The sequence below is a fragment of the Bos grunniens genome, chromosome 14 (genome assembly GCF_055505025.1).
Source record: "Bos grunniens cultivar Pamir isolate PY7600 chromosome 14, Bosgru_T2T1.0, whole genome shotgun sequence".
Taxonomy (NCBI): Eukaryota; Metazoa; Chordata; class Mammalia; order Artiodactyla; family Bovidae; genus Bos; species Bos grunniens.
In genome coordinates, this window is record NC_141178.1 from 45,914,102 (window position 1) to 45,940,901 (window position 26,800).

Here is a 26,800-nt window from a genome sequence, read left to right on the forward strand (position 1 = left end):
TCCCTCCTGCCACCCCCTTCAAATACCAGTTTCCAGCTCAGGCTGTGTTACCTGTTAACCTGTGCTTCTGACTGACTGGCTATACATCAGAGATTCCGTGATCTCTTCCTCAGGTCTGATTAATTTGCTAGAGTGGCTCACAGAACTCAGAGACACATTGACTGACTAGATGACCGTGCATGTGTGTGTGCTACATCACTTCAGTTGTGTCTGACTCTTTGAAACCCTGTGGACTGTAACTGACCGGGCTCTTCTGTCCATGGGATGCTCCAGGCAAGAATATTGCTGAAGTGGGTTGCCATGCCCTCCTCCAGGGGGTCTTCCCGACCCAGGGTTCAAACTCGTGTCTCTTATGTCCCCTGCATTGGCACGCCAGTTCTCTATCACTAGTGCCGCCTGATTAGATGACCCGTTTATTGTAAAAGGATATAATTCGGTAACAGCCCAATGCAAGACAGGGAAGAAGTATGGGGAGGGGTGTCATTCTCCCCACCTCTCCATGTGTTCACTTACTTAGACACCCTCTAAACCCTGTCCTTTTGGCTTTCCTGAATGGCTCACTATGGAGGGTCATTGATTGAGTCATTGGCTACTATGGAGGTGTCATTGATTGAGTCATTGGCTACTGACTGATTCAACTTCCAGCCCTTCTCCCATCCCTGGACCTTGGGGTTGGGGGTGTGGAGCCATGAATTCCAACCTGCTAACCACCTGGTTAATTCTCTTGGCAACCAACTCCCAACTTCAGGTGCTTCCAAAAATCTGCCTACTCACATAAAAAGATGCCTTTATCACTCTCAACATGTAAGAAATTCCAGTGGCTTTGGGGACTGTCAGTTAGAAACTGGACAAAAACCAAATACACATGAGAAATATAGTTTAGTTGCCTGGATGGCCAAATATGTTTCTTGTAAATTATAATATTGCATAAATCTACAGAAATCTAGATTGTCCAAAAGAATTGACCCTTGAAAACATCTTACCTTTCTAAAAACCCATTCCAGTCCTGTACTTATCTACCAGTTAAATCCAGTAACATTGTTCATAACTAAGAGACAGGTAGAATTGGTGATGTATGGTTTATGGCTTTTAAAAATGTCAGATGGAATTGGTAAAAATATAGATTAGAAAGAAAAATGTGGACCTTTCCAGTTAATCATTATTCCCAGGGCATATTTTAATATTTAATAACTTGAACTTATGTTTATTAGTCTCTTGTGTCCAACAGCCTCTATATCGAGTATGCACACTAAGAGTGAAGTGGGTAAAGAATTCACATGAAACAGAAACTTAATATGTAGACTTAATATTTTCCTGACTACCTCATCCATATTTTGACTTTAAAATGAATATTATAATTTAATATGTACCCATAAAGCACCTTCAACCCTGGCTGAAGTTCCAGTGACTTAAAAAATAATAATTTCAATAATAAGGGCTTTTTTCTTTTCTCTGCTCACATTTTTCATTATGGTATCAAAGAGTTGGAAAGGATTACAAGGAATCATTTGGTTCAGTCCCCTCTAATTTAAATGTACACAAAACAGTACCCAGCAATCCCACTACTGGGCATATACCCAGAGAAAACCATAGTTCAGAAAAACACATCACTCCAACATTCATCGCAGCACTATGTAAATAGGCAGGACATGGAGACAACCCAAATGACCATCAACAGAGGAAAGGACAGAGATGCGTTACATGCATACAGTGGAATATTACTCAGCCACAAAAAGGAAGGAAATTTGGTCATTTGTAGAGATGTGGGTGGACCTAGGGACTGACTGTCATACAGAGTGAAGTCAGAAAGAGAAAAACAAATATCATGTATTAATGCATATATGTCAGATTTAGAAAAATGGCATAGATGATCTTATTTGTAAAACAGAAATAGAGACACAGACATAGGGAACAAACATCTGGATGCCAGTGTGGGAAACCGTGGGAGATGGGATGAATTGGGGAGATATACACTATTGATACTATGTATAAAATAGGTAACTAATGAGAACCTATTGCATAGTTCAGGGAAACCTACCCAGTGCTCAATGGTGACCTAAATGGGAAGGAAATCCAAAAAAGAGCCAATATATGCATACGTGGAGAAGGCAATGGCACCCCACTCCAGTACTCTTGCCTGGAAAATCCCATGGACGGAGGAGCCTGGTGGGCTGCAGTCCATGGGGTCGCTAAGAGTCAGACACGACTGAGCGACTTCACTTGCACTTTTCACTTTCATGCATTGGAGAAGGAAATGGCAACCCAGTCCAGTGTTCTTGCCTGGAGAATCCCAGGGACGGGGGAGCCTGGTGGGCTGTCATCTCTGGGGTCGCACAGAGTCCGACATGACTGAAGCGACTTAGCAGCAGCAGCAGCAGCTGATTCACTTTGCTGCACAGTAGAAACTAACACAACTCTGTAAAGCAACTATACTCCAGTAAAAATATACTAAAAAACCGTACACAAAACAGAAAGTCATTTTCCTTTATGCAACACTTCATATACTCAGAGCAACTGAGAGTCACGAATGCAGTGACCTCAAACTACAGTTCTCAATGTGCAGGGTAGGGAGAGGTCCTCAAATAAGGATTAATTGGTAACTTGTTTTGACAGAACCCCAAGAAAAGAAACAGTTGTGTTGTGATGATGTTTGTTTTTTAATTTCAATTTGTAATGCACTTAAAAACTTCAAGTGTTAACCTTTTTTTTAAAAAAAAACTTAATTTATAATTCTGTAAATTAGAATCATCTTTGGTTTGCTTTAGTGTAACTCACATTTTCAAAATATCATTTCAGAAATCAGACCCTCCATTGGCAAGCAATTGGCAATCCTCGATGTCAAGGAACTTGGAAAAAAGTTCGGCGGGTAGAACAGTGTTCTTGTCCAGCTGTTCACAGTTTCATTTTTATATAGATCTTGATATAAATATTTTAAAATGTGTTTGTAAACATGCTAAATACTACCAAGTCATATTCGATGCTGCATAATCCTTTGAAAACTCTTTGGCCTAAAGTTCCTAAATGTATGTCTTTTCCACATTCTGAAGCAGAGAAAGGAAATTCAGGGGGCCAGTTCTTAAGAAACACAGTGCCTTTATTTTTATTTTTTACTATGTTGAGGACCCAGTCTAAAGTCTCCTGTAGTTTTCTGACCTTGGCCTGTCACTTGGAGTCTCCTCATTGAATAGGTAGTCCTCTGGACACAGAGTAAGTCTGTTTGCACTAAAATGACTACATTTTATTGGTCCAGTTACTGGTAAGTTGTCATTTAAGGGTACTCATGCTTTGAATCTTGGGTTCTTTCTTTCTGTTCTGTAATCTCTTAAAAACTTCTTGCCTTAAAAAATGTCTACAGATATATGTACACTCATGCGTGCATTTCCCATATATTATTCCACAAATTCTGCAATAATAATTTCAAGCAAATTTGTCACAAGTAATTTCCCACAGGACAAATTGTTTGAGATTTAGTAAGCAAAACCAACAGCTCTACTAAATATACCTTTTTTTTTTTTAATAGAAGACATTTTCTTCTGTTAACTGAAAAGCGTCAATCAAATGTTCATTCTAGGTCAGTACAATTCCTTTAAATGTTTTAATTTCCATGAAGTGAAATTTTGGCAACGATAAGTGAAACAATTGCTTTAATTATGAACATTCTACCATCATTAGCATTGAAAATTATTTCCAAGGCATAAAGCCTGAAATTGACTACAATAATTTTGGAGTCCAACTTCAAGTTTAATTGAGGTAAACTTATTACTTTTTTTTCCCCCTATAGCACAGGTTTTCTTTTGTCTGGAGTAGAAGGTAGAGGCATAGATTATGGAAGGCATAGATTTATTACAGATGATATGATCCCCATCCCCACCCCAACTCTACAAACACAGAAGTATTAGTTTCCTTATTGTATGATTGGAAAATCAATGAACCAGAGACAAAAGGCCTTGTTGAAGAATCTGGACTGACAGAGCCAAATCTTAGCTTCTCATTCAGAATTTAGCTTCGATGAAGAGTCTAATGTTGCCAAAGACTGTTCCGTAAAAGCAAAGCCCTTTTTATTTCTGAAGCAAATTTTAAACTCAGAATATTTTCTTCAGAGAACTGAATCTGGAGATTTAAACTACAGGTAAACCTCAGAGATAGTTGAGTTTGGTTCTAGACCATCACAATGAAGTGAGCCACAAAATAGTTTTGGTTTCCCGGTGCATAAAAAAGTTACATTTACACCATATGTTTGCAGTCTATTGTGTGCAATAGCATTATGTCTAAAAAAAAGTACATAGCTTAATTAAAAAATACTTTATTGCCCAAAACTACTAACCATCATGTGAGTCTTTAGTGAGTAGTAACAGCAAAGATCACTGATCACAGGTCACCTGGACAAATATAATAATAATGGTGAAAAAGTTTGAAATATGCTAATAATCACCAAAATGTAACACAGACACACAAAGTGAGCAAATGATATTGGAAAAATGGCACCAAGAGATTTACTCAATCTAGGGTTGCCACAAACCTTCAATTTGAAAAAAAAAAAAAAAGGTAATATCTACAAAGCACTATAAAATGAGGTGTGCCTGTATATGAAATTCCTTTGATTTCACATGTATAAAATATGATTTACTAAAATACCTATTTCTTGGCACTTATTATGTAATGATATAACGACAATAGCAAGTTTAATAGGGATGGAAAAGTCCCCAATATTTAATGCTGAGAGTAGCAATATTTCTGAGAATGTATTTGTTTAAATGTCAAGACAGTTTTGGGGTAAACTAAATTCTTCATAAATTAACAATAAAAATTTGAGTCTCATCAGAGTTAGAAACTTCGACTATCAGCTCAGTAGTAACATTTCAAGACCATTTCTAACATTTGTAAAACAAAACTTTTTAAGGCATACCTGGGCAATTTTCAATGTTACTTAAAATTTTATACCAGTAAATAAACTTTCTGTTCACATTTTGAAAAACTCTTTACTTGTTTGGCTAGAAAATACCCAAGTTTTCTGGACAAGTCAGAGAATAAACAAAAAATTTCACAAAAGCCAAAAGAAAACATTTTAGAATTGATAGGCATATGTATGATGACTAACAGCAATAAAGCTATGATGTATTTATGGTTCCAATATGCTATAACATTCAGGATATTTGAGTTGTATAAAATCAATTTTTCAAATTACATATTTAGCTGTCACTACATGACCATTAATTACTTTCTTATTGAAGCATATTTTTGTTATTTCTATTCTTATGAAGAATTTCAAGGGCTGGAAGACATAACTACTAAATAGTGATCTTGAAAAGCTTGTTATTACTTCTAGCGAAGCCCACGGAAACAGTACAAAACTGAAACAAACTGCAACATGTGGTCTAAATGATGAATGAAGAACCCCTAATTTTTTATTTTCAGAGATAAAGATCAAGGAATTTAAGACTTCTTTGGTATTCCTTTTTAATGAGTACGTTAGAGTTGGAGTCCTTTCCAATGACACTGTACAATGATTTACAGGCTCTAGCACTACTTAATTGGAGAAGGCAATGGCACCCCACTCCAGTACTCTTGCCTGGAAAATCCCATGGATGGAGGAGCCTGGTGGGCTGCAGTCCATGGGGTCGTTAGAAGTCGAAAGCGACTTCACTTTCACTTTCACTTTTCACTTTCCTGCATTGGAGAAGGAAATGGCAACCCAGTCCAGTGTTCTTGCCTGGAGAATCCCAGGGACGGGGGAGCCTGGTGGGCTGCCGTCTATGGGGTCGCACAGAGTCAGACACAACTGAAGCAACTTAGCAGCAGTAGTAGCAGCAGCAGCACTACTTAATAGGCTGCTTTTCAAAAGTGCATGAGAAATGTAATTTGAACAAAAGTAGATATACCCACTCAGGAAAGCAGGGGAAAGGAATTAAAGATGGTGATCATTTAGTAGAGAAAAGCTGGGGGAGGGGAAATAAGAAGAGAAAAGAAAAGAGTAGAAAAAGGAGCAAGGTGAACTATAATCTCATTGTTCTTTTTTTAGGGTCTTTCTCAGAATTTAAAAAAGTTCTTTCTTTATTTTTGTGTGGCTGGCTTTGTTTCTGTGCCAGCTTTCTCTGGTTGCAGGGCGCGGGTTTCTCACTGCAGTGGCTTCTCTTGTGGAGCACAGGCTCTGGCGTGGGCGGGCTCAGTAGTTGTGGCGCACGGACTTAGTTGCCCTGCAGCCTGTGGGATCTTAGTTCCCAGACCAGGGATCAAACTCATGTCCCCTGAATTGCCAGGCCTATTCTTAACCACTGGACCACCAGGGAGTTCCCTTTCATGGGATGTTTTTATCTGAGAATGTTGAAATTATGCATACATAGCAATAGCAATAACTTAAATTGTTTAGTTCTACTCTGGCATAAAAATTGTAATTACCATTTCTTCTAGGAATGCACCAAAATGATGTAATACAAAACTAGTTCTGCCCTCTAAGACTATTTTGGTGAAGGTTTGTACAAATAAGTGTAAGATGGTTTAGAAAACCTGAATATTCTGATGAATATGTGGAAAGGGAAGTGAAACTTCTAGGTCAAGGTGACAGATGGATAAACATGTTTATCTTCTTCCTCAACTCCCATTGAGATTATAGGATTCATGGAAAAGTCTGTAACAGAGAGTCTATAACACAGATGAGAAGGCAGGGATGGAATCAGCTCATAGATTTTGAAGAAACTTTTTGAAGATCCAAAGGACATAGGATTCTATGGATGGATAAACCAGAATAGAGGGACCATACCTCAGATGGTAAAGCGTCTGTCTACAATGTGAGACCTGGGTTCGATCCCTGGGTTGGGAAGATTCCCTGGAGAAGGAAATGGCAACCCACTCCAGTACTCTTGCCTTGAAAATCCCATGGATGGAGGAGCTTAGGGCAGGCTACTATCCATGGGGTCGAAAAGAATTGGGCACGACTGAGCAACTTCACTTTCACTTTCACCTTCACCCTTTAAAACATGTAGAAAAGAAGACGGAGGTAGAGCCATTCTTCTTGGGGTGTGGCAGTCCTACCAAGTACAAACAAAATGGATTTTAAAACTCCCCACCCCTAGAGACAAACTTGTGGAATTTAAAATCAAGGATAAAGAAAAGACTATAAAATCTTTCAAAGAAAGAAAAGCAAATTACCTACAAAGGAACAAGTATTCCCATGAGAAACAGCAGTCTTCTCATCAGCATCAGTGGATACTTGAAGTCTAATAGAATAAAGCCCCCAAGTTCTGAAGGACAATAATTTTGAAACTAGAATTTCCGTATCATTCAAGGCACTGATTAAAGTGTGATGGCAAAGATTCAGCCTTTCAAAGGTGTAGAGATTCAGAAGCCTTATGAAATGGTCCTCAACAGGGTGTTTTTTTCTTTCTGACTTTTTATTTTGTATTGGAGTACAGCTGATTAGCAAACAATGCTGTGGTAGTTTCAGGTGAACAGTGAAGGGACTCAGCCATGCATGTAATGTATCCATTCTCCCCCAAACTCCCCTCCCGTTCAGGCTGCCACATATCATTAAGCAGACTTACCTGTGCGCTACAGTAGGTCCTTGTTAGTTATCCATTTTAAATATAGCAGGTGTGTACCTGTCGATCCCAAACACTAGGATACTCTTCTCAATTAAACATGGCAGGTTGACAATATATTTACCTCCTTTACCTCCAGATTCCCAATAAAATTACAGTTAGAGGATTTTTTTTAAAAAAAGACAAAGAGTATACTGATAAGGAGATTGAGAGGGAAGAACCTGAAAAGAGGTGGCTGTAAAGTTTCAGGACCAGTGAAGCAGAAGAAAGGAGAGTCAGATGCCTAGAAGAGGGAATTTCAGAAAGCAAGGTCCTCTCCAGTGTCCCTGGAATGTAGTCTTAGCCTCTAGACCACCAGGGAAGTCCTGGGGGACCCATTTTACAGTGCCATTTCCCTTGCCACCCTTGCCCAGACTGAAATGGAGTATAGTTAAACAGGGACGCCGAAAGACTGTCTTCTTAGAGGAAGACTGATCTGGAAACAAATCTCAAACTCTCCCCTTCTCCCCAAGGAATTGTGGGAACACTGCTTTAGGTCTAAGAGGTTGTCACCAGTCAGCTGTCCTGTGGATCTGCAGCCCAAATTCTCATCACCAGGCTGGGCTTTAGAAATCTCACACTGCTAATTCAGTTTCAAAGTGGTTCTAACCGACCAAAAAAAAAAAAAAAGAGAGAGAATTAAGAGAAGTTCCCAGATTTGGAATTAACTGCCTATCAGAACAAAGTCCAGCATAATTCAGAGGAAGAAAACAAAATCTAGACCTCAAAGTCATCGGTCAGCAAACTACAACCTGCAGGCAAAATCTCCTATAGTTTCTGTAAATGTAATTTACTTGGAACACAGTCAGGCCCATTTATTTGCATGTTTATGTCTATGGACCATTTCAAGCAGAGTTGACAGAAACCCAGTGGCCCACAGGCCTAAAATATTTCATCTGGCCCTTTACAGAAAGCTTGCTTACCCTGGCTTAGATCATTGACATTTAATGTAATTACTCGTGTGGCTGCATTCAGGAGCACCATTTGTTTTTTTGTTAGTCCTTGTGGTTTTGTTGGTTTCTGCTTCTTGTTCCCCCTTCTCCCTGCTTTTGCTTTCTTAGGGATTATTTAAATAATTTTTACTATTTCAATTTATATATTAGTTATATATGTGTATTTTTTAAAATGGTTGCTCTAGGGGTTACAATATCATACCTAATATTTTATAATAAAGGTAGCAGTTAATATTATTCCTCTTTAAACATTTATTCAGCTACATTGGGTCTTAGTTGTGGCATGTGAACTCTTAGCTTTAGCATTTGGGACCTGACAAGGGATTAAACCTGGGCCTTCTGCATTGGAAGGGCAGTCTTAGCCACTGCACAACCAGGAAGTCCCTAGTATTATTCATAATATTACATTTCATGTAAATTGGAAAAGCCTTGCGGGCATAAACTGGAAACTCAGAGAATGAATCTAAAAATTGACAATGGGGAGACCTTACATGACAACACTGAGCCATAACCTCTGTGGCAATCAGTTTAGAAAGGGAAAGGAAAAGGGAAGTCGCTCAGTTGTGTCCAACTCTTAGCGACCCCATGGACTGCAGCCTACCAGGCACCTCCGTCCATGGAATTTTCCAGGCAAGAGTACTGGAGTGGGGTGCCATTGCCTTCTCCAATCAGTTTAGAAAGAGGAACTGAATTCCCAAAACTATCTACCCAGAATGGGCAGGACTCAGTTGATGACTATCAACATCCCATTTTTTTGTCCCTACTTTCAACTTAAGAGCAGAGAAGGCCAAGTATGATCCCCAAAACAATCATATAAGATGCCTGTTGCTAGCTGGCCAGTCTCCAGCTTCCTCATGCCAACAAGCTCCAATCAGAGCATGCCTGAAGCCTTAGTTTTTTACTACAAAGCTTTCCCACTATAAACATCTGCCTGCATCTCTGCCAAACACAAGTCATGGTGGCTGGCTTCCTTAATATAGCAAGCTCTGAATAAACAGCCTATTTGTTTTCATTTTTGAGTGGCTTTATTTATTTCCACAACTCAAATATTTGTGATATAAGGAGGAAGCACAAGCTGGAATCAAGATTGCCGGGAGAAATATCAATAACCTCAGATATGCAGATGACACCACCCTTATGGCAGAAGGTGAAGAGGAACTAAAAAGCCTCTTGATGAAAGTGAAAGAAGAGGGTGAAAAAGTTGGCTTAAAACTCAACATTCAGAAAATGAAGATCATGGCATCTGGTCCCATCACTTCATGGCAAACTGATGAGGAAACAGTGGAAACAGTGGCTGACTTTATTTTTTGGGGCTCCAAAATCACTGCAGATGGTGATTGCAGCCATGAAAAGACGCTTACTTCTTGGAAGGAAAGTTATGACCAACCTAGACAGCATATTAAAAAGCAGAGACATTACTTTGTCAACAAAGGTCTGTCTAGTCAAGGCTATGGTTTTCCCAGTGGTCATGTATGGATGTGAGAGTTGGACTGTGAAGAAAGCTGAGCGCCAAAGAATTGATGCTTTTGAACCGTGGTGTTGGAGAAGACTCTTGAGAGTCCCTTGGACTGCAGGGAGATCCAACCAGTCCATCCTAAAGGAGATCAGTCCTGGTTGTTCATTGGTAGGACTGATGGTGAAGCTGAAACTCCAGTATTTTGGCCACCTGATGCGAAGAGCTGACTCATTTGAAAAGACCCCGATGCTGAGAAAGATTGAGGGCAGGAGGAGAAGGGGACGACAGAGGATGAGGTGGTTGGATGGCATCACCGACTCAATGGACATGGGTTTGGGTGGACTCCGGGAGATGGTGATGGACAGGGAGGCCTGGCATGCTGCAGTTCATGGGGTCACAAAGTCAGACACAACTGAGTGACTGAACTGAACTTAATTATATAACCTTACTTTGTAGGAATGCAAATGAACAAGTATGGCTATATACAACGTGAATATGTTGAGTAGGGGTTAAAAAAGACAAAGAATACAGAGTAGTTCATTTCCTTAAATCAAAAAGAAAATCAGGACTTCCCTGGTGATCCAGCAGTTAAGAATCTACCTGGCTATGCAGGGGACATGGGGTCAATCCCTGGTCTGGGAAGATCCCACATGCATGGGGGAACTAAGCCCATGTATAAGCCCATGTGCCTAAGCCCATGCTCCACAACAAAAGAAGCCACCACAATGAGAAGCTTGTGCTCTGCAACTAGAGGGTAGCCCTGCTCACACTCACAGCAACTAGAGAAAGCCCGCATGCAGCAAGGGAAGACCCAGAGAAATAAAAAATAAACAAAATTAATTAATCAATTAAAGAAAAAAACCAGATACTCTGCCAGCCTTTGCAGCTTGGCTCTGAGTTGGGTAACTCATTCAACACTGAACCAGGCCACCTATAACTAAGTCTGCCTTAGCCTCCATCTCTGGCACTTATGAAGCCTAAAGATCACACAGCATAGAGGCCTAGGGTACTCGCAGGTCTTTCCTGAGACTGTGTCTAGTCCTGGGCACAGGGGCTTGGTCTTCTGGATTCCCTGGTTTTCTCAAGACTTTCAAAGCCTTTACCTACCACATACCTTAAATTTCATGCAGCCATATTAAAAGATGCTTGTTCCTTGGAAGAAAAGCTATGACCAACCTAGACAGCATATTAAAAAGCAGAGACATTACTTTCCCAACAAAGGTCGGTCTAGTCAAAGCTATGGTTTTTCCAGTAGTCATGTATGGATGTGAGAGTTGGACTCTATAAAGAAAGCTGAGCGCCGAAGAATTGATGGCTTTTGAACTGTGGTGTTGGAGAGACTCTTGAGTCCCTTGGACTGCAAGGAGATCCAACCAGTCCATCCTAAAGGAAATCAGTCCTGAATATTCATTGGAAGGACTGATGCTGAAATTGAAGCTCCAATACTTTGGTCACCTGATGGAAAGAGCTGATTCATTGGAAAAGACCCTGATGCTGGGAAAGATTGAAGGCAGAAGAAGGGTATGGCAGAGGATGAGATGATTGGATGACATCACCAACTCGATGGACGAGTTTGAGCAAGCTCCAGGAGTTGGTGATGGACAGGTGCCAGGGTCCAGCCCCGGTGGGGTCAGGGGTTTCAAAGGGGAGATGGCTTCGGCGATCAGGAAACAACAGCTTATTTAAATGTTAATTAAAGATATAAAGAGTGGTTAAATAAGGATAGCTCAGTGAGGAAATTCAGTGGAGACAAGAGGCTGAAATAAGGATAGCTCAGTGAGGAAATTCAGTGGAAAAAAGAGGCTGAATAATTCAGCCAGAAGGTGAGAGAAAGAACGACATGGGGAGACCAAGCTTCGGTGAACAAGGCCTGCACTTTATTTTCCAAAGTAGTTTTTATACCTTAAGTTATGCATAGAGGATAATGGGGGAAGGGGTAGAGTCATGCAGTAAGCCAGGCTTTCTTCCTGCCAACTTATCATATGCAAAAGTTTAGGTGATTTGCATCATCTTCTGGCCCTGAGGCCTGTTAACATTTTAAGACCCTTTCTTCAGAAAACTTATTTTTCTCTAAAGGTGATTAGTCAGGCGCCACCCTCCAAAAGCATTAGATAAAGTTGCATTCCTACAGGGCAAAGGTGGGCTCTAACAAGAAAAAGAATTAACTCAAGGGTCCAAGGTTACAAACATTAAAGCTACCACTTACACCAATTATATTAATCAATACACTGCCAGGGACACAGCAGGTAAGGGATATGGAGACGTAGCAGCAAACCTTGGCCCAACAAGTGAAAAACCCTTCACCAATACAATTTCTAATCAATCTTTTAACTGCTCAAAGGAATCTGTATTTAGACAGTTTAGAACATCTCATGCCTCTCACAGTTGGGAGGCTCTGAGCAATCACATGTGGCCGGAAAAACCTATTCAGGCAGGCTAGAGGAATCCCAAAGGAGTTTGTAGGTTGAAACACTGTCACACCCAGGAATTATTAACTGGAGCTGTAAGTTAACTTTTTTTTTTTTTTCAGAGAGAGGTACTGGGGGACAGCCCCCCGTAAAGTCAGAGGTGTAGGTGAGAGCACAAAGCAGAAAGTAGGCAGACTCTGGTTTTGGGGGTGGATGCTCGAGAATTTCCAGGGGGACTCCTGAGGCTTGATCCCGCCTTTGCGTATGCCGAGCCTCCTTCCTCATGACCTTTGCCACGGGCGGAGCTCCTGCCCCCCGCAGACAGGGAAGCCTGGCACGTTGCAGTTCACAGGGTCGCAGTTGGACACTACTGAGCAACTGAACTGACTTTCCTCTCCAGGCTCTTCAATCTGTCTGCTCTCTCTGACCCCAGGCAGATGTAGGCACCACTTTTAAAGCCCATGAGTTCATAAGGGGCAAAACAAAGGCAAATCTCTGAACCCTCAGGGAACTGCCAGACATGGAAACACCCCACCACAATTCTGAGCACAAGGTCTGTGTTGGCCTCTCCCCCATCATCAAACTACACCCCAACAACACATATCACTGGTCCCCTCAAGCAGGCTAAGGAAAACCACCAGAATGCTCTACAATTTAGCAGCCTCTTTTTTCCATTAAGCACCCCCCATTTATTAGATTCGTTTCAAAAAGTTGATTCTAATATTTTTTTTTGCCAGCTTAATATTTGCTTCAGAAAAAGGAAGGCTCTCTGGAACTCCCCACTTTGTCACTCTCTATGTAACCTTTTTAATGATTGTTTTAGAAATGAAGGGCAGATTAGTGGTTGCCAAGGGTTGGAGGAATGATGTAGGAGAGATGACTGCCAACAGAAGGGATCCTCATGGTGTTGGAGTATCTTGCCTGTTGTAGATACATGCACCCACACAAGTGATAAGTTGTTTGGAATTACATACACCGTACACATGTGGTACAAGACTGGGAAAATCCGGGTAAAACTGAAGATTTATATCAATAATCTGATGGTGACTTACTGTGGTTTAACTGACACTGGGGGAAGCTGGAGCAGGTGTACAAGGACCTATTATTTCTTACAACTGTATGTGAGTCTAGATGTCTGAATAAATTTCAGTTTAAAAATTCAAAATATTCAGATAAAAATGAGGAAGCATTTAGGAATACAATAACCCAATTTATTTCACTTTTCTATGGGTCCACAAGTTATATAATAAAAATCTATGCTTACATAAATCTATAACAGTTCTTTAATTAAAAATAAAATTCTAAGTAAGAAAGCACCACATTATAGCATAATTCATAGTGATTTTTTTTAGTGGCACATGAAATAACCGAGCATCTTACAGCTCCTGGCAGTTTACATTTGATGATTTAGGGTGTCTGGAAAGAGGCTGACAAACTGGTCTATTTTGGCTCATAAATAAAAGCCATCAGCTTTGGCACTGATCATCAAAATGTCTGCAGTAAACACGATGACGGTAACCAGTACTGTAGCAGGACAGATAGAACCAGGAAACATTATCCACGTTTTAATTTATTATACATATAAGACAACAAACTCAGGAACAATGAGAAAGTAATGTATAAAACTTTAATAAGAAAAACAAATGACAAAATAATTACTTAATTTTTGTACAAATACTTAAGCATTTTCACATACTTGTTAATAAAACATACATAACTCAAAATGCTAAATAATTCTAGTTTTTGACAAATTCTCTAAAGACCATGTTGGTAAAAACTCAAAAGTTGTCCAATAAGGTGTGCAGGATCTTGTTTATCTACTATTTATCATAGACATTAAAATTATTATGTTTAAAGCCAATTTAAACATTTACAGAATGCCATTTAGGCCCGATATTTATCTAATTAAATGAAAATATCGGAGAAACTTATATTTATGGCACCAGGTTATAAAGAAGCTTTATTTAAACTATCTCTGTCAAAGTTTTAACACCAGAACCAAAGTCAAATGTACCTAAATGAAACATAAGCTATTCTTGGTAGTAGCATAAACTTTGTCCTATGGGTATTACATTTTCAAGTTTTTTCCTTTATATGAAACTACTTAAAAGGAAAATTTAAGTATATCTCATAGATTACTTTGTACATTTATCATTCTATAAGCTAATGTGTTAGCAATTAACGGATTAAGGTCATAAATCATTACGCCTTATGTCAAAGGCCTCTTATTCACTGATTTAGAAACTTCACTCTTATATGTGTCACAGAGTTGAAGTCAGCCCACACATATACAGCAGGTTAACAGCAATATATTTTTCCTCTAATCAGGCTTTCACTTTTTTATTGGAATAGGGTTTGGAGGTAGGAGGATTGAAAGCACTAGGGTTCAAAAAAATTTACTTTTTTTATCAAAGGAAAAAGATTCTTAAAGAATACAATCATGGTAATGCTCTTACAGCACAAATTCTCATATTGAGTAACTGTGCCACAGAAAAAATGTTGTAATGCTTTAAACAGAATTTTGACCAACTTTCAAACAACATGCAGTGATTAGAGTGTTAAACTGTCATCTCATCAAGCTCTGCAAACACTCTCAGTCTTCACTGTCCGAACAGATCAGTTTTAGCTTCTTCATAGTCCTCCATCTGTCTTTCAACATGACGCTTGTCCGGTTGTTGAATTCATAATGTGATAGTATTTTAGACCAATTTCCCTCTCCATATTTCCTCACACCAGATCTCAGATTCTTGTCTTCTTCCCAAAGCCATGCCTTTTGATGAAAAGTAGGACAGTTAATCACAGAACCAGTTCTTGACAAACAGCATTAGTTTCAGGTGGACAACATAATGATGCAGTATCATACATATTGTGAAATGATCATCACATAAGTCTAGCTAACCTCTGTCAAAAGTGGATAAAAAGTAGAACAGTTATTCACAGAAACAATTCTTTAACATATCTAAATACAAATTTTTAAAAAACCAATATGTTACAATTTCTTAATGGTGGAAGAGATTTCGTGAACATATCTTAAGATTTCTGTAAGAACTTGTGGTGATATTATCAAGGGTCCTGACTACATTATGCATGACACACTATGGCTCTTCACAATAAACTGTGGAAAATTCTGAAAGAGATGGGAATACCAGACCACCTGATCTGCCTCTTGAGAAATTTGTATGCAGGTCAGGAAGCGACAGTTAGAACTGGACATGGAACAACAGACTGATTCCAAATAGGAAAAGGAGTACGTCAAGGCTGTATATTGTCACCCTGCTTATTTAATTTATGTGCAGAGTACATGATGAAAAATGCTGGGCTGGAAGAAGCACAAGCTGGAATTAAGATTGCCAGGAGAAATATCAATAACCTCAGATATGCAGATGACACCACCCTTATGGCAGAAAGTGAAGAGGAACTCAAAAGCCTCTTGATGAAAGTGAAAGTGGAGAGTGAAAAAGTTGGCTTAAAGCTCAACATTCAGAAAACGAAGATCATGGCATCCGGTCCCATCACTTCATGGGAAATAGATGGGGAAACAGTAGAAACAGTGTCAGACTTTATTTTTTGGGGCTCCAAAATCACTGCAGATGGTGACTGCAGCCATGAAATTAAAAGATATTTACTCCTTGGAAGGAAAGTTATGACCAACCTAGACAGCATATTCAAAAGCAGAGACATTACTTTGCCAACAAAGGTTCGTCTAGTCAAGGCTATGGTTTTTCCTGTGGTCATGTATGGATGTGAGAGTTGGAGTGTGAAGAAGGCTGAGCGCCGAAGAATTGATGCTTTTGAACTGTGGTGTTGGAGAAGACTCTTGAGAGTCTCTTGGACTGAAAGGAGATTCAACCAGTCCATTCTAAAGGAGATCAGCCCTGGGATTTCTTTGGAAGGAATGATGCTGAAGCTGAAACTCCAGTACTTTGGCCACCTCATGTGAAGAGTTGACTCATTGGAAAAGACTCTGATGCTGGGAGGGATTGGGGGCAAGAGGAGAAGGGGACGACAGAGGATGAGATGGCTGGATGGCATCACTGACTCGATGGACATGAGTCTGAGTGAACTCCGGGAGTTGGTGATGGACAGGGAGGCCTGGCGTGCTGTGATGCATGGGGTCGCAAAGAGTCGGACATGACTGAGCGACTGATCTGATCTGATCTGATCTGACTATGGCTCTGCTGCCCCAAATCAGACAGATATAAGGTTTGAGAACTAAATACAAACCCAATTTGTCTGACTTAAGCCCATAATGTCTCTTAAAATTCTATAGCTGTTAATAAAATTAAGTAATTTTATTAAATAAAATTAAATAATTTTATTAAAATAAAAATTTATTAAAGTTAATTAAAATAAAATTTAATAAAATAAAATAATTTAATAAAATAAAATAAAATTCTACAGCTGTTAACAGGTTAGAGATGTGTCCCTCACCCTCTTCCTCTCTCTCGTGTGTGCTCAGTCATGTCCAACTTTTTGCGACCCCATGGACTGCAGCCGGCCAGGCTCCTCTGCCCATGGAATTCTCCAGGCAAGAGTACTGGAGTACTTCTTCTTCCAGTATTCTTTCTTCCTCCAGGGGATCTTTCCAACCCAGGGACTGAACCCGAGTCTCCTGTGTCTACAGTACCGGCAGGTGAGTTCTTTACCGCTAGTGCCCACCTGGGAAGCCTTAGAGATGTGTAGAATTCATATAATACCAAATAGAACTTATGAATATTTAATTCTTCCCTAATGAACTCAGTGAAAACCCTGTTCTATGTTGGGCAAGGTAGACACACACATAAAACTAAAATCTTCTCACTTTCTCCAATAGACTTCTGAGAACTCAACTAACACAAACTAATTAAAGATACATTATTTTGTTTTTGGAGAAAATGATTAAAAAATTTTAAAAATCAAATTCTGTATTATACATAGAAAAAATTACTGATACCTGGCATTTGCTAGAGGTGATCAACTAACTATTCCTTCTGCTGACATGCTGAGAAGCAATACGTAGGGTCATCTGAATGATTATTTACTGTTTCTGAACTACGAATGCTTTCCCCAGCTGACTCACATTTGGTTTAAAAATTCATCCATCATCAGTCACGAAAGGGCAAATACTGAATGATTTCACTTACGTGAGATATCTACAGTAGTCAGATTCCCAGAAACAGAAAGTAGAATGACGGTTGCTGGGAACAGGGGGAAGGGAAATAGGGGGCTGTCTAATAAGCACCGTGTTTCAATTTCGCAAGATGAAAAAGCTCTGGAGGCTGCTGTACGACAGTGTGAACGCATTTAATGCCAGTGAATCATACACTTAAAAAACAATTAAGGTGACATATTTTATGCTATGTTTTACTACAAATACATTTTTAAAATCAATAACGGTCTTGAGTAGACAATTCTCCAAAAAATATATATAAATAGCCAATAAGCACTTGAAAACATGCTCAATGTCACTTAATCATTAAGGAAAAGCAAATCCAAAACCCTAGAAGATATAGCCTCAAACCCATTAGGAGGTACACCATGAAACAAACAACCGAACACAGAAAATAACACGTGCTGGTGAGGATGTGGAGAAACTGGGACTCTTATGTGCTGTTGGTGGGAATGAAAACTTGTGTGACTGCAAGGGAAAACAGTGTGGTGGTTCCTCAAAAATTAAAAGCATCATGTGACCCAACAACTCTACCTGTGAGTAGAATTCTATATTCTTTTGTATACAGCCAAAAGAACTGAATGCAGAGACTTGAAATTTGCACACTCCTGTTGACAGCCGTATTACACATAACAGACAAAAAGTGGTATATAAATACAATATCATCAGCCTTAAAAAAGGAAGATTCTGACACATACTACAAGGGAAATGATCTTGTCCTCAAAGTAAATGACATTATGCTAAGTGCAAGAAGTCAAATACAAAAGAAAAAATACTGTAGATTTCCACTTATATGAGGTACCTACAAGAGTCAAATTGAGAGAAAGTAGAAAGTTGGTTGCCAGATGCTTGTGGGGGCGGGGTGAATGAGACATTACTGTTTAATGGTTACAGAGTTTCAGTTTTGTAAGATAAAAAGAGCTCTGTGGATGAATGGTGGTAATGGTAGCACAGGAGGTGTTTAATGACACTGAACTATACACTTTAAAATGGCTAAGATGGCAACTGAATATTCATTGGAATATTGGACTGATGCCAAAGCTTCAAAACTTTGGCCACTTGATGCGAGGAGCTGACTCATTTGGAAAAGACCTTGATGCTGGGAAAGACTGAAGGCAAGAGGAGAAGGGGACGACAGAGGATGAGATGGTTGGATGGCATCACTGACTCAATGGACATGGTTTGCGCAAACTCCGGGAGATAGTGAAGGCCAGGAAGACTGGTGTGCTGCAGTGCACGGGGTCACAAAGAGCTGGACATGACTTAATGACTGAACAATAACAAGATGACAATTAAAAAAAAGAGGAAAAAAAAAAAAAAAGAATCCAGCTCAACTGTCTGACACACCAAAAAGAAACTCAAGGTGCTTGTAGACAAACATGAGGTCAAAATTATCTTGTGTACAACTCAGTGCCATAAAACTGGCAGTGATTATCATGCCAGACTTCCTACAGAAGTCTGAGCTGTCGCCTATCAGCAATGGTGCTGCCTACAAGTGTAAGACTACTAACCCTCTAGACAAAGACCAACATCTGTCCTATGACCTGTCCTGTCAAGCCAGCCCACTTCCCTCACCAGTCACCACTCCTAAAAGCCTCACCACACTGCTCATTACTAACTGACACAAAACCAAAGGAGATATAAATTCTGCATGTGTGCAGTAAGGAGTTTAAAGGGGAGAGGAATGTACTTATTGATTAATCTCTGGGTTCACGTAAATCTTCTGAGAATGTGATGAAGGCTATGGATCCATTTTGCAGACAAGTGAAGATACATAAAATTTTACATGAAATTTCAGGAGCCATTTAGAATCCCCTTAAGAAAACCTATCAATTCTATGGTCCTTCAAGTTAAAAATTTTTGTTGTATAAGAAGCTGCCACACATTTATTCTGTTTTAAAAAGTAGCTTTTGATTTATGCAAATCTCATATAGATAGCTGGAGAAGGCAATGGCAACCCACTCCAGTACTCTTGCCTGGAGAATCCCAGGGACAGAGGAGCCTAGTGGGCTGCCGTCTATGGGGTAGCACAGAATCGGACACGACTGAAACGACTTAGCAGCAGCAGCAGCAGCATATACATAGCACTGTTTCCTTGTTTTAATCTCAGTAATATTTAATACAGAGCACAGATGATATCTGATAAAATACAAAAGCCTGTTTTTCTGAAGAAATAACGTTCTCTGCTTGAATACTAGGTTCCTGAGTGCAACCAAAGTTTAAATGGTATTTCCAGTAGATCATATACAGCAAGGGTTAGGCAGGCTACTGACCCCTGTACAGCACCGGAGCTAAACAGTAGTTTTTACATTTTAAAAAGTTGTTTTCAATAAAAAGAAGAATACGTGACAAAAACTGTATATGGCTCACTGCTTTATACAAAGTTTGTCAACCTCTGATCTAGAAGTTATAATTTTGTCAGTAAAAGTTAATTGAAAACCACAATGTTTAACATTAAACATTTAATTTTTTTTTCTTCTATTGAAAACGAGCAACTATAACTTGATATATTATTGTTACTTCATGATTATGGCTTATATTGTTTGATCTGAATGCTTTTTTATACAGTCCTTGCTTAATTTCATCTATGATTTAAAGAGGAAAAAGTCTTAAAAAACACCATATGGAATATATCAGTAATCATATAGCAAACAGAAACTATACTCTTCCATCCCTGGTTGGGGAACTAGGATCATGCAAGCCACACAGCGTAGCCAAAAACAGAAGTTTAGAAAACTTAAAGAGGTCAACCTCTATTGTTCATAGATGGAACTGAATAAGTGACACAATGGACTTATCAGTGTTAAGATGAGAAAGAAAATATAAGGATAGCACAATTTTATAAGTCTACTTTTTTGCTTAAAACTCTTTCATTTCTTTATTTTGTACAGGTGACCTATTATACTAGATTCTCTTCATAATGACACCTGGTTAACTTAGAGTTTAAGATAATGTATTTCAGGACAAAAGCAACAACTGTGCCCTTGGTACTATTCTCTTTTTGTCTTTTGCTTTTCTTGAGAAAAATAAAATTAAATCCAGCCATGCCCATAACTCAAGATATAGACAACATGGGACAAATTAAAATGCACCAATCTTTTCTTTCCTTAAGGCTAAAAAGTTATACAAAAGTTATATTTTTAAATTGCATATCATTTTTAATGCCTTTTAGAAAAAAAACCCAATGCTTTAAAAATGGTATCATTTATTTACACCAACAGAGTCCTTGGATCTAGTGCTATGTCAGCAAATGGCACCGGCATTTTGCACTTTCTTATCTGTTGCAATGTATACATTCTAGCCTAGTTTGGTCTATTTTTAAAGCCTGATTTGGTGTAAATAATCAAGTCAAAAATGGAAACTTTGAAATATGTAATGAACAACTATCTTCCACTGGTCCACGTAAATAATTTCAAAAGCATCTATTTTATCTGATAAATAACAAGTCTATACTTTGGAGAAGGGATTGTTTCTTACAAGGCCACTAGGCAAGCTATAGGCTTGCTCTACCATATTCTCCAGTGATGACCTGATGACTCAAAGGTCTGCTCCTACCTACCCCCTTTATTTCTCTCAGATGAGAGAAAGCCAGAGCTAAAGTGGTGACCTCTCTCCCCCATGACACAAAACCTTCAGATTGGCTTTGTTCAGGAATATGGAGATCTCAGACCATAATGCTGAGGAAGCTGCCAGAGGCTCAACTTTTCTAGAAACTGAGAACCAGAGTAGTCCCCAAACAGAAAGAAAGCTTGTGTGTGTCTCTGAGAATAGAACCTACCAGTTTTCTGCCCGTTTCCTTTCTGCCTCAGAGGAAAGATATGGGAGGCAAACATAATCATATAAAATACTAATTTTAAAAAAGCAGCTGGATTTAGAGACTTGATTTCTAGTCTTCATTATAAAGCACATATTCTTGTGGGTTCACAACTGAGTATTATGTATTGGCACCATCCAACGCAGGACATTTTTTCCTAAGGGCCAACTGGATTTTTCCCCCTAAACAAAGCTTTTATACTGAGCAGATGCTGTGTCACGATTGTGGTGGTGCAGTTTTGATATCCTCTAAAGTTTATGGGTTCATAAAACAGGAAAGAGTAAACCATCAGTCTGAAAGCACAGTCCATTCCTCCCACCGTCTGCAGTAACGTGTGGATGTTACTTTAAACAGTGTGCCCTTGTGCTGCTCAAGTCCAGCTGGTCTACCACCCCAGGGTCCATATTTAAACATCAACTGATTGAGAGAAGGGGCTTTGGAAGAGCTTTATGAACTGAAATATCCTTCCAGTTCATCATTCAGATTCCTCAACAGGAGTTGGGAATAACATTCTTTTCATCTTTCCTATCTTTTTTCTCTTACTGTGAAAAATAATAGTCGACCTCAAGACACAGACTGAACGCACTGCCTGCTGAGACAGGACTGTGGGTTTGTTTCCTGGTCATACCTGCATGTTGGTGCTCAATGTAGCGTAGACATGTTTTAAAATAAAACAGATGATGTATATTAAACAGTGATATCATTTATAATTTAAAAATACTGTATAATAATTCCCATTACATACCATCCATGGGGAAAAAGTCTTTATTGTTGAAAGCCATTTACTTTTCTTCTGAATAAATTTACAAAGGAAGGCCTCTTTTTAAATTGTGATAAGGCAGGCAAATATGTCTTTGTTTGTTTAACATACAAATACAGGAGAAAGAAACTGTCCAAGACTACTGCAGTCAAAATTTTTAAAGAATCCAAATCTCAATACAAAATAAAATAAAATCGGTCACTCATCTAACAAGTTATCCCACCAAAATGCCAACAGTAGAAAGCTAAAAATAAAACCAGACACAGAATTTTTGGCATAATAGTGATAGACAATATCACCTGTATTTAATTGTGCAGTTGATATCCCACATGTTGTTTCAAATATAAAAAAAAGAGAAACTGTTTTCTTGATGTATATCTCTAAGTAACACCTATAATTCCATTTAGAACTGTCACCAGAAGAACCAAAGGGAAAGATAAATATATAAGGTAGAGACTTTTGGATTTTAGACCAACCTGGAGAGTCCAGGACTTGATCCTACCCCAGCATATCAACAATGAACCATTTGCAAATAGCTTATCAAAAAAGAAAATCATCTTAAATAATTTACTCATCTTACTGTAAACAACTAGAAAACCAGATAAAATACAGTAAACAATGATTTCAGCAACTAGAGATAGCACAGGACTATAATCACTGTGAGAAAAAACAAATGAGTGAACCCTAAAACTGGCTCAGCTTTCTGAATAGAAAAATTCTATATCAAATGGTATCTCCTTTTTTAAAGCACACAAAAATCTTAAACTGAACCTATGTTAGAAAGATATGAAAATAAGTTTATCATGTGGATTTAAGTTTTACCCTACATCTGATGAACGGACTGTAGGATGGATAATTCTAAATAAATGTCATTAATACCCAAGATTATCTTTAAAATGTGAGTGAACTCTGAACAGGCATTTTGATCAACTTATCTAAGGTGGCAAAGAGGAAACATTTTATTCTCAAGATTTTTTTAGAGTTGAACAGAAATAATGTGAAATAATCACAATTACTCCTTATGACTTTAATATACATTAAGCATTATTAAATTAAAATAAACAAGTACCTGTTTTTTCCTAGACCGATGCTTTTCAGGAGTTACAGGCTGACTTTTTAAAATACGTGTTCTCTTACTTTCAGTGGCTCGTCTACTGTTCTTTTTCTTTCTTCCACCTAAAAGCAGAAACACTGTCATCAAAAACTGTTCCACATTAAAAGAATTATATTTTTAAAGGTTATCATGAAATTCCTATTTATTTTATAGCTATTTAAAAAAACCTGTTTAATCTTTTTCCTTTGAATCTGGAAGCAGTATGGTATAAATGCAAAAATCAGCCTTTGAAAATCAGGGGGCATGTGTTTCCTTTCCAACAAGGGCTTGGCAGAATCGCTCCTGCAGAGGGTGGCAAGAAGGGGCACTCTGCCATCAATGAGATGGTGATCAGAGATGACACCATCAACATCCACAAATATATCAATGGAGTAGGTTTCAAGAAGCACCTGTGGGGGCTTCCCTGGTAGTCCAGTGGTTGAGAATTTATGTGCCAATGCAGGAGACACAGTGTTCAATTCTTGCTCCGGGAGGACCCCATATGCTGTGGGCAGCTAAGCCCAGGTGCCCAGAGCCCAGGCTCTGCAATCAGAGAAGCCACAGCAGTGAGAAGCCCACACACCATAACGAGAGTTGCCCTGAAGCCTGCACACAGTAGCAAAGATGCAGTGCAGCCAAAAAGAAAGAAAGAAGTCCCTCTGGCACTCAAAGAGATCTGGAAATACGCCACGAAGGAGATGAGAACTCCGTATGCATGCACTGACCGTGGGCTCAACAAAGCTGCCTGGGCCAAAAAAATAAGGAATGTCTCATACTGCATCTAGCTGTGTGCGGTTGTCTCAGAAAATGTAATGAGGATTCATCAAAGAAGACTTATATATTCTTTATCTATTTAACTACCACCACTTTAAAAAAATCTAGATAATGTGAATGAGGACTAACTGCTGATTGTCAAAGTTACAGAGCTTCAAAAAAAAAAAAAAAAGAATGAAAAAAAAATCAGAGGGGATGTGCTTTGCATCTTGACTCTTTCATGCCTTTGAACAAGCCATTTCACCTCCCAATGCCTGTCTTTTCATCATCTGCAAAAAAAAGGAATATTTACCTTATAGGATCATTGTAGTTTCTTAAAATAATGTTTAAGGAATATCTGACACAGTATAAGAAATAAATCTTTCTCTCTTATTTACAGTTTAGTAAGATAAGTGTATATGCAACTGAAAAGAAATAGAATGGTCATTATTGAAAGAAAATTGTATATATATAGTTGATCCTTGAATGATGCGGTTTTCAACTACATAGGTTCACTTATACAGATTTTAAAAAATAAATATAGTATCTGTTTTCATTTTACAAATCTTTTTAAATGTGCAGAAAAGTTTATGTTCGATTATATATGACAATATGTGGAATCAAAAGAACTAGGGTTTGAGTTCTGATTTTATGCCACCTGTTTCAGCTGCCTACCCTCAGATAAGTCACTTATCAATCCCTTTGTTTCTGAGGCAGAGAGAGCAGTATGTGTTGACTGCAAAGAGTTGGAGCCCCTCATCCCTACTGTACTGTACAGAAACCTAAAAGAATCTACACATAGAATTTAAAAAGGGTTTAGCAAGATGGTTCCATACAAGATCAATAAACAAAACTCAACAGTATTTCTGTACATTAGCCAACAGTTAAAATATTTAAATAATCAAAAGATAATATTTACAATAGTAATGAAATATAAAACATGCTTAGGGATAAATCTAGCAAAAGTAGTCAACATCTACATGCAGTAAATTATAAAGTTTTACTATATTTGTAAGTGTGTATACACACAAATACATGCTGTAAGAAAAATATACATAAGACAATCTAAATAGAGAAATGCTTTTGTGCATAGGAAGACAATATAAATGTGTCAGCTCTCTCCAAAATTATCTATCACAATGTAATTTCAAATAAAATTTCAATAGGGTTCTTTGTAGAACTTAACAAGATTATTCTAAAATTATGTCTTAGGAGAGGTAATTAATCATAAGCTCTGAGCATTCCTGTAGTTCTTGCTAAGACTTTACTAAACAGTTTCTGCAGTTAGTCAGGTACCTAAATAGGTCACCAGAACCACAGGCTGACCACCATGTAACTACTCTCTCCTGGAGAAGGGAACTGGATTATTTGCTACAATGTTTTGCTTGTTGCTTACTCAAAAAGTACCCTTGGGCCCAAGTTCCTCTTTGCAGTACAACCTACAGCCTGTGCAGCATCTACCTGGGTGCATTACGCTGTCTTTGGGACCTGGCGAGGGAAACCAGCACAACTGTGCTGTTGCCACACACAATCTGCTGTACTGTAGCAAACTGTCCTGTTCCGACCCATTAAGTCTCGTTGTACACTTTCTGGCACCTATGGAGTGGTAGCAGCTTCACTGCTTGCAATCTTTTATGAAGTTTCCTCCCGCCCCCGACAATATGGAAGACCAAAACACCAGCAATACTTAAGATGTTCCTAAAGAATAAGAGGATGATGAAGGAAATTACTCTGTCACATACTGAGTTATTTCTAAACTACAGTAATACAGATGATATGGTATCACTGCAGCAGGAGACCATATGTGTTGTAAGGCTAATGGAAACCACACCAGTTATGAACAGAGATTTTCATATTGTGAATTGTTCAAACAGGTGCTAGAGGACTAAAAAGGCAAAAATAAATTAACAGATTAACAATGAAGAGAAATTCATAATCATAGCTGGAGACTTCAATACTTCTTTCTCTCAGTAATTAGTAGAACAAGAAGACAAAAAATAAGCATGCATATAGAACATCTGAAAAGCACTATGAATCAATTTGACCTAATCGACATTTATAACACTGTATACTCAACGACAGCAGAATTCACATTCTTAAGTGTATATATATCAACAGTCACCAAGGTAAGACCATATTCTAGGCCATAAAGCTAGTTTTAAAAAAGAAAAAGAAATCCTACAAAGTATACCCTCAGGCTGGAACAGAATTAACTGTAAATCATTAATAGAAAAATACCTAGAATATCTTTAAATATTTGAAAATTTAACAAACAGCTTCTTAATAGTCCAGATGATCAAAGAGAAAAGTCTCAAGGGAAATAAAAAATACATTTTGATGAAAATAAAAATATAACATATAGGGATGAAACTAAGGCAGTAAGTAATAAAAGGAGAATTTATAGCATTAAATGCACAGTTTAGAAAAACTGGGCACCTATGAAGAAAAAGCCGCTCATATACAAAGGGAGGCGAGTCAGGTTGATATCAAGACTGTCCACAGCAACACTCATCAAGTTAGAAAATAGAGAAACAAAATCTGTAAAGTTGTGAGGAAAAGTATTTCCAAAGAATACTATAGTCAAATCTTTTTTTTTTTTTTTTGCTAATATCACCAATTACAGCTAAAATCAATCAGTAGTCTAAAGTTTATATTTACTGTTATAGAGGCAATCTGACCCAAGCTATCAAAGCATTTTTTATTATTTATTCTTTATTTTGAAGGAATCATAGTTTACTGATATATTTCTTATGAGATAGCATTTATGTGAACTTCATTGAATCCTTCAGTTTCACCTCTTAAAAATTAAATGTAAATATACTTTTAAGTACATATATAAC

The 26,800-nt window shown here is 38.3% G+C and overlaps 2 protein-coding genes across 7 annotated transcripts in view; one reads left to right on the forward strand and one right to left on the reverse strand.

The window, feature by feature from the left end:
• The window catches only part of SBSPON (somatomedin B and thrombospondin type 1 domain containing), a 32,624-nt gene extending 27,649 nt beyond the window's left edge, over positions 1–4,975 (forward strand). For all 3 annotated transcript variants that reach the window (XM_086336561.1, XM_086336559.1, XM_086336560.1), the window contains one exon: positions 2,797–4,975. In XM_086336561.1, the coding sequence (XP_086192687.1) occupies positions 2,797–2,914 (118 nt within the window). In that variant the 3' untranslated portion in view covers positions 2,915–4,975. The remainder of the gene's footprint in view (positions 1–2,796) is intronic.
• An 8,966-nt stretch (positions 4,976–13,941) lies between these two features.
• The window catches only part of TERF1 (telomeric repeat binding factor 1), a 43,108-nt gene continuing 30,249 nt past the window's right edge, over positions 13,942–26,800 (reverse strand). For all 4 annotated transcript variants that reach the window (XR_015140733.1, XR_015140732.1, XM_086336558.1 and 1 more), the window contains 2 exons: positions 23,184–23,290; positions 13,942–15,161 (listed from right to left, as the gene is read on the reverse strand). Coding sequence is in view for 2 of the 4 variants with exons in the window: in XM_086336558.1 (XP_086192684.1) it covers positions 14,985–15,161; positions 23,184–23,290 (284 nt within the window). In the remaining 2 variants the exon portion in view is untranslated. The remainder of the gene's footprint in view (positions 15,162–23,183; positions 23,291–26,800) is intronic.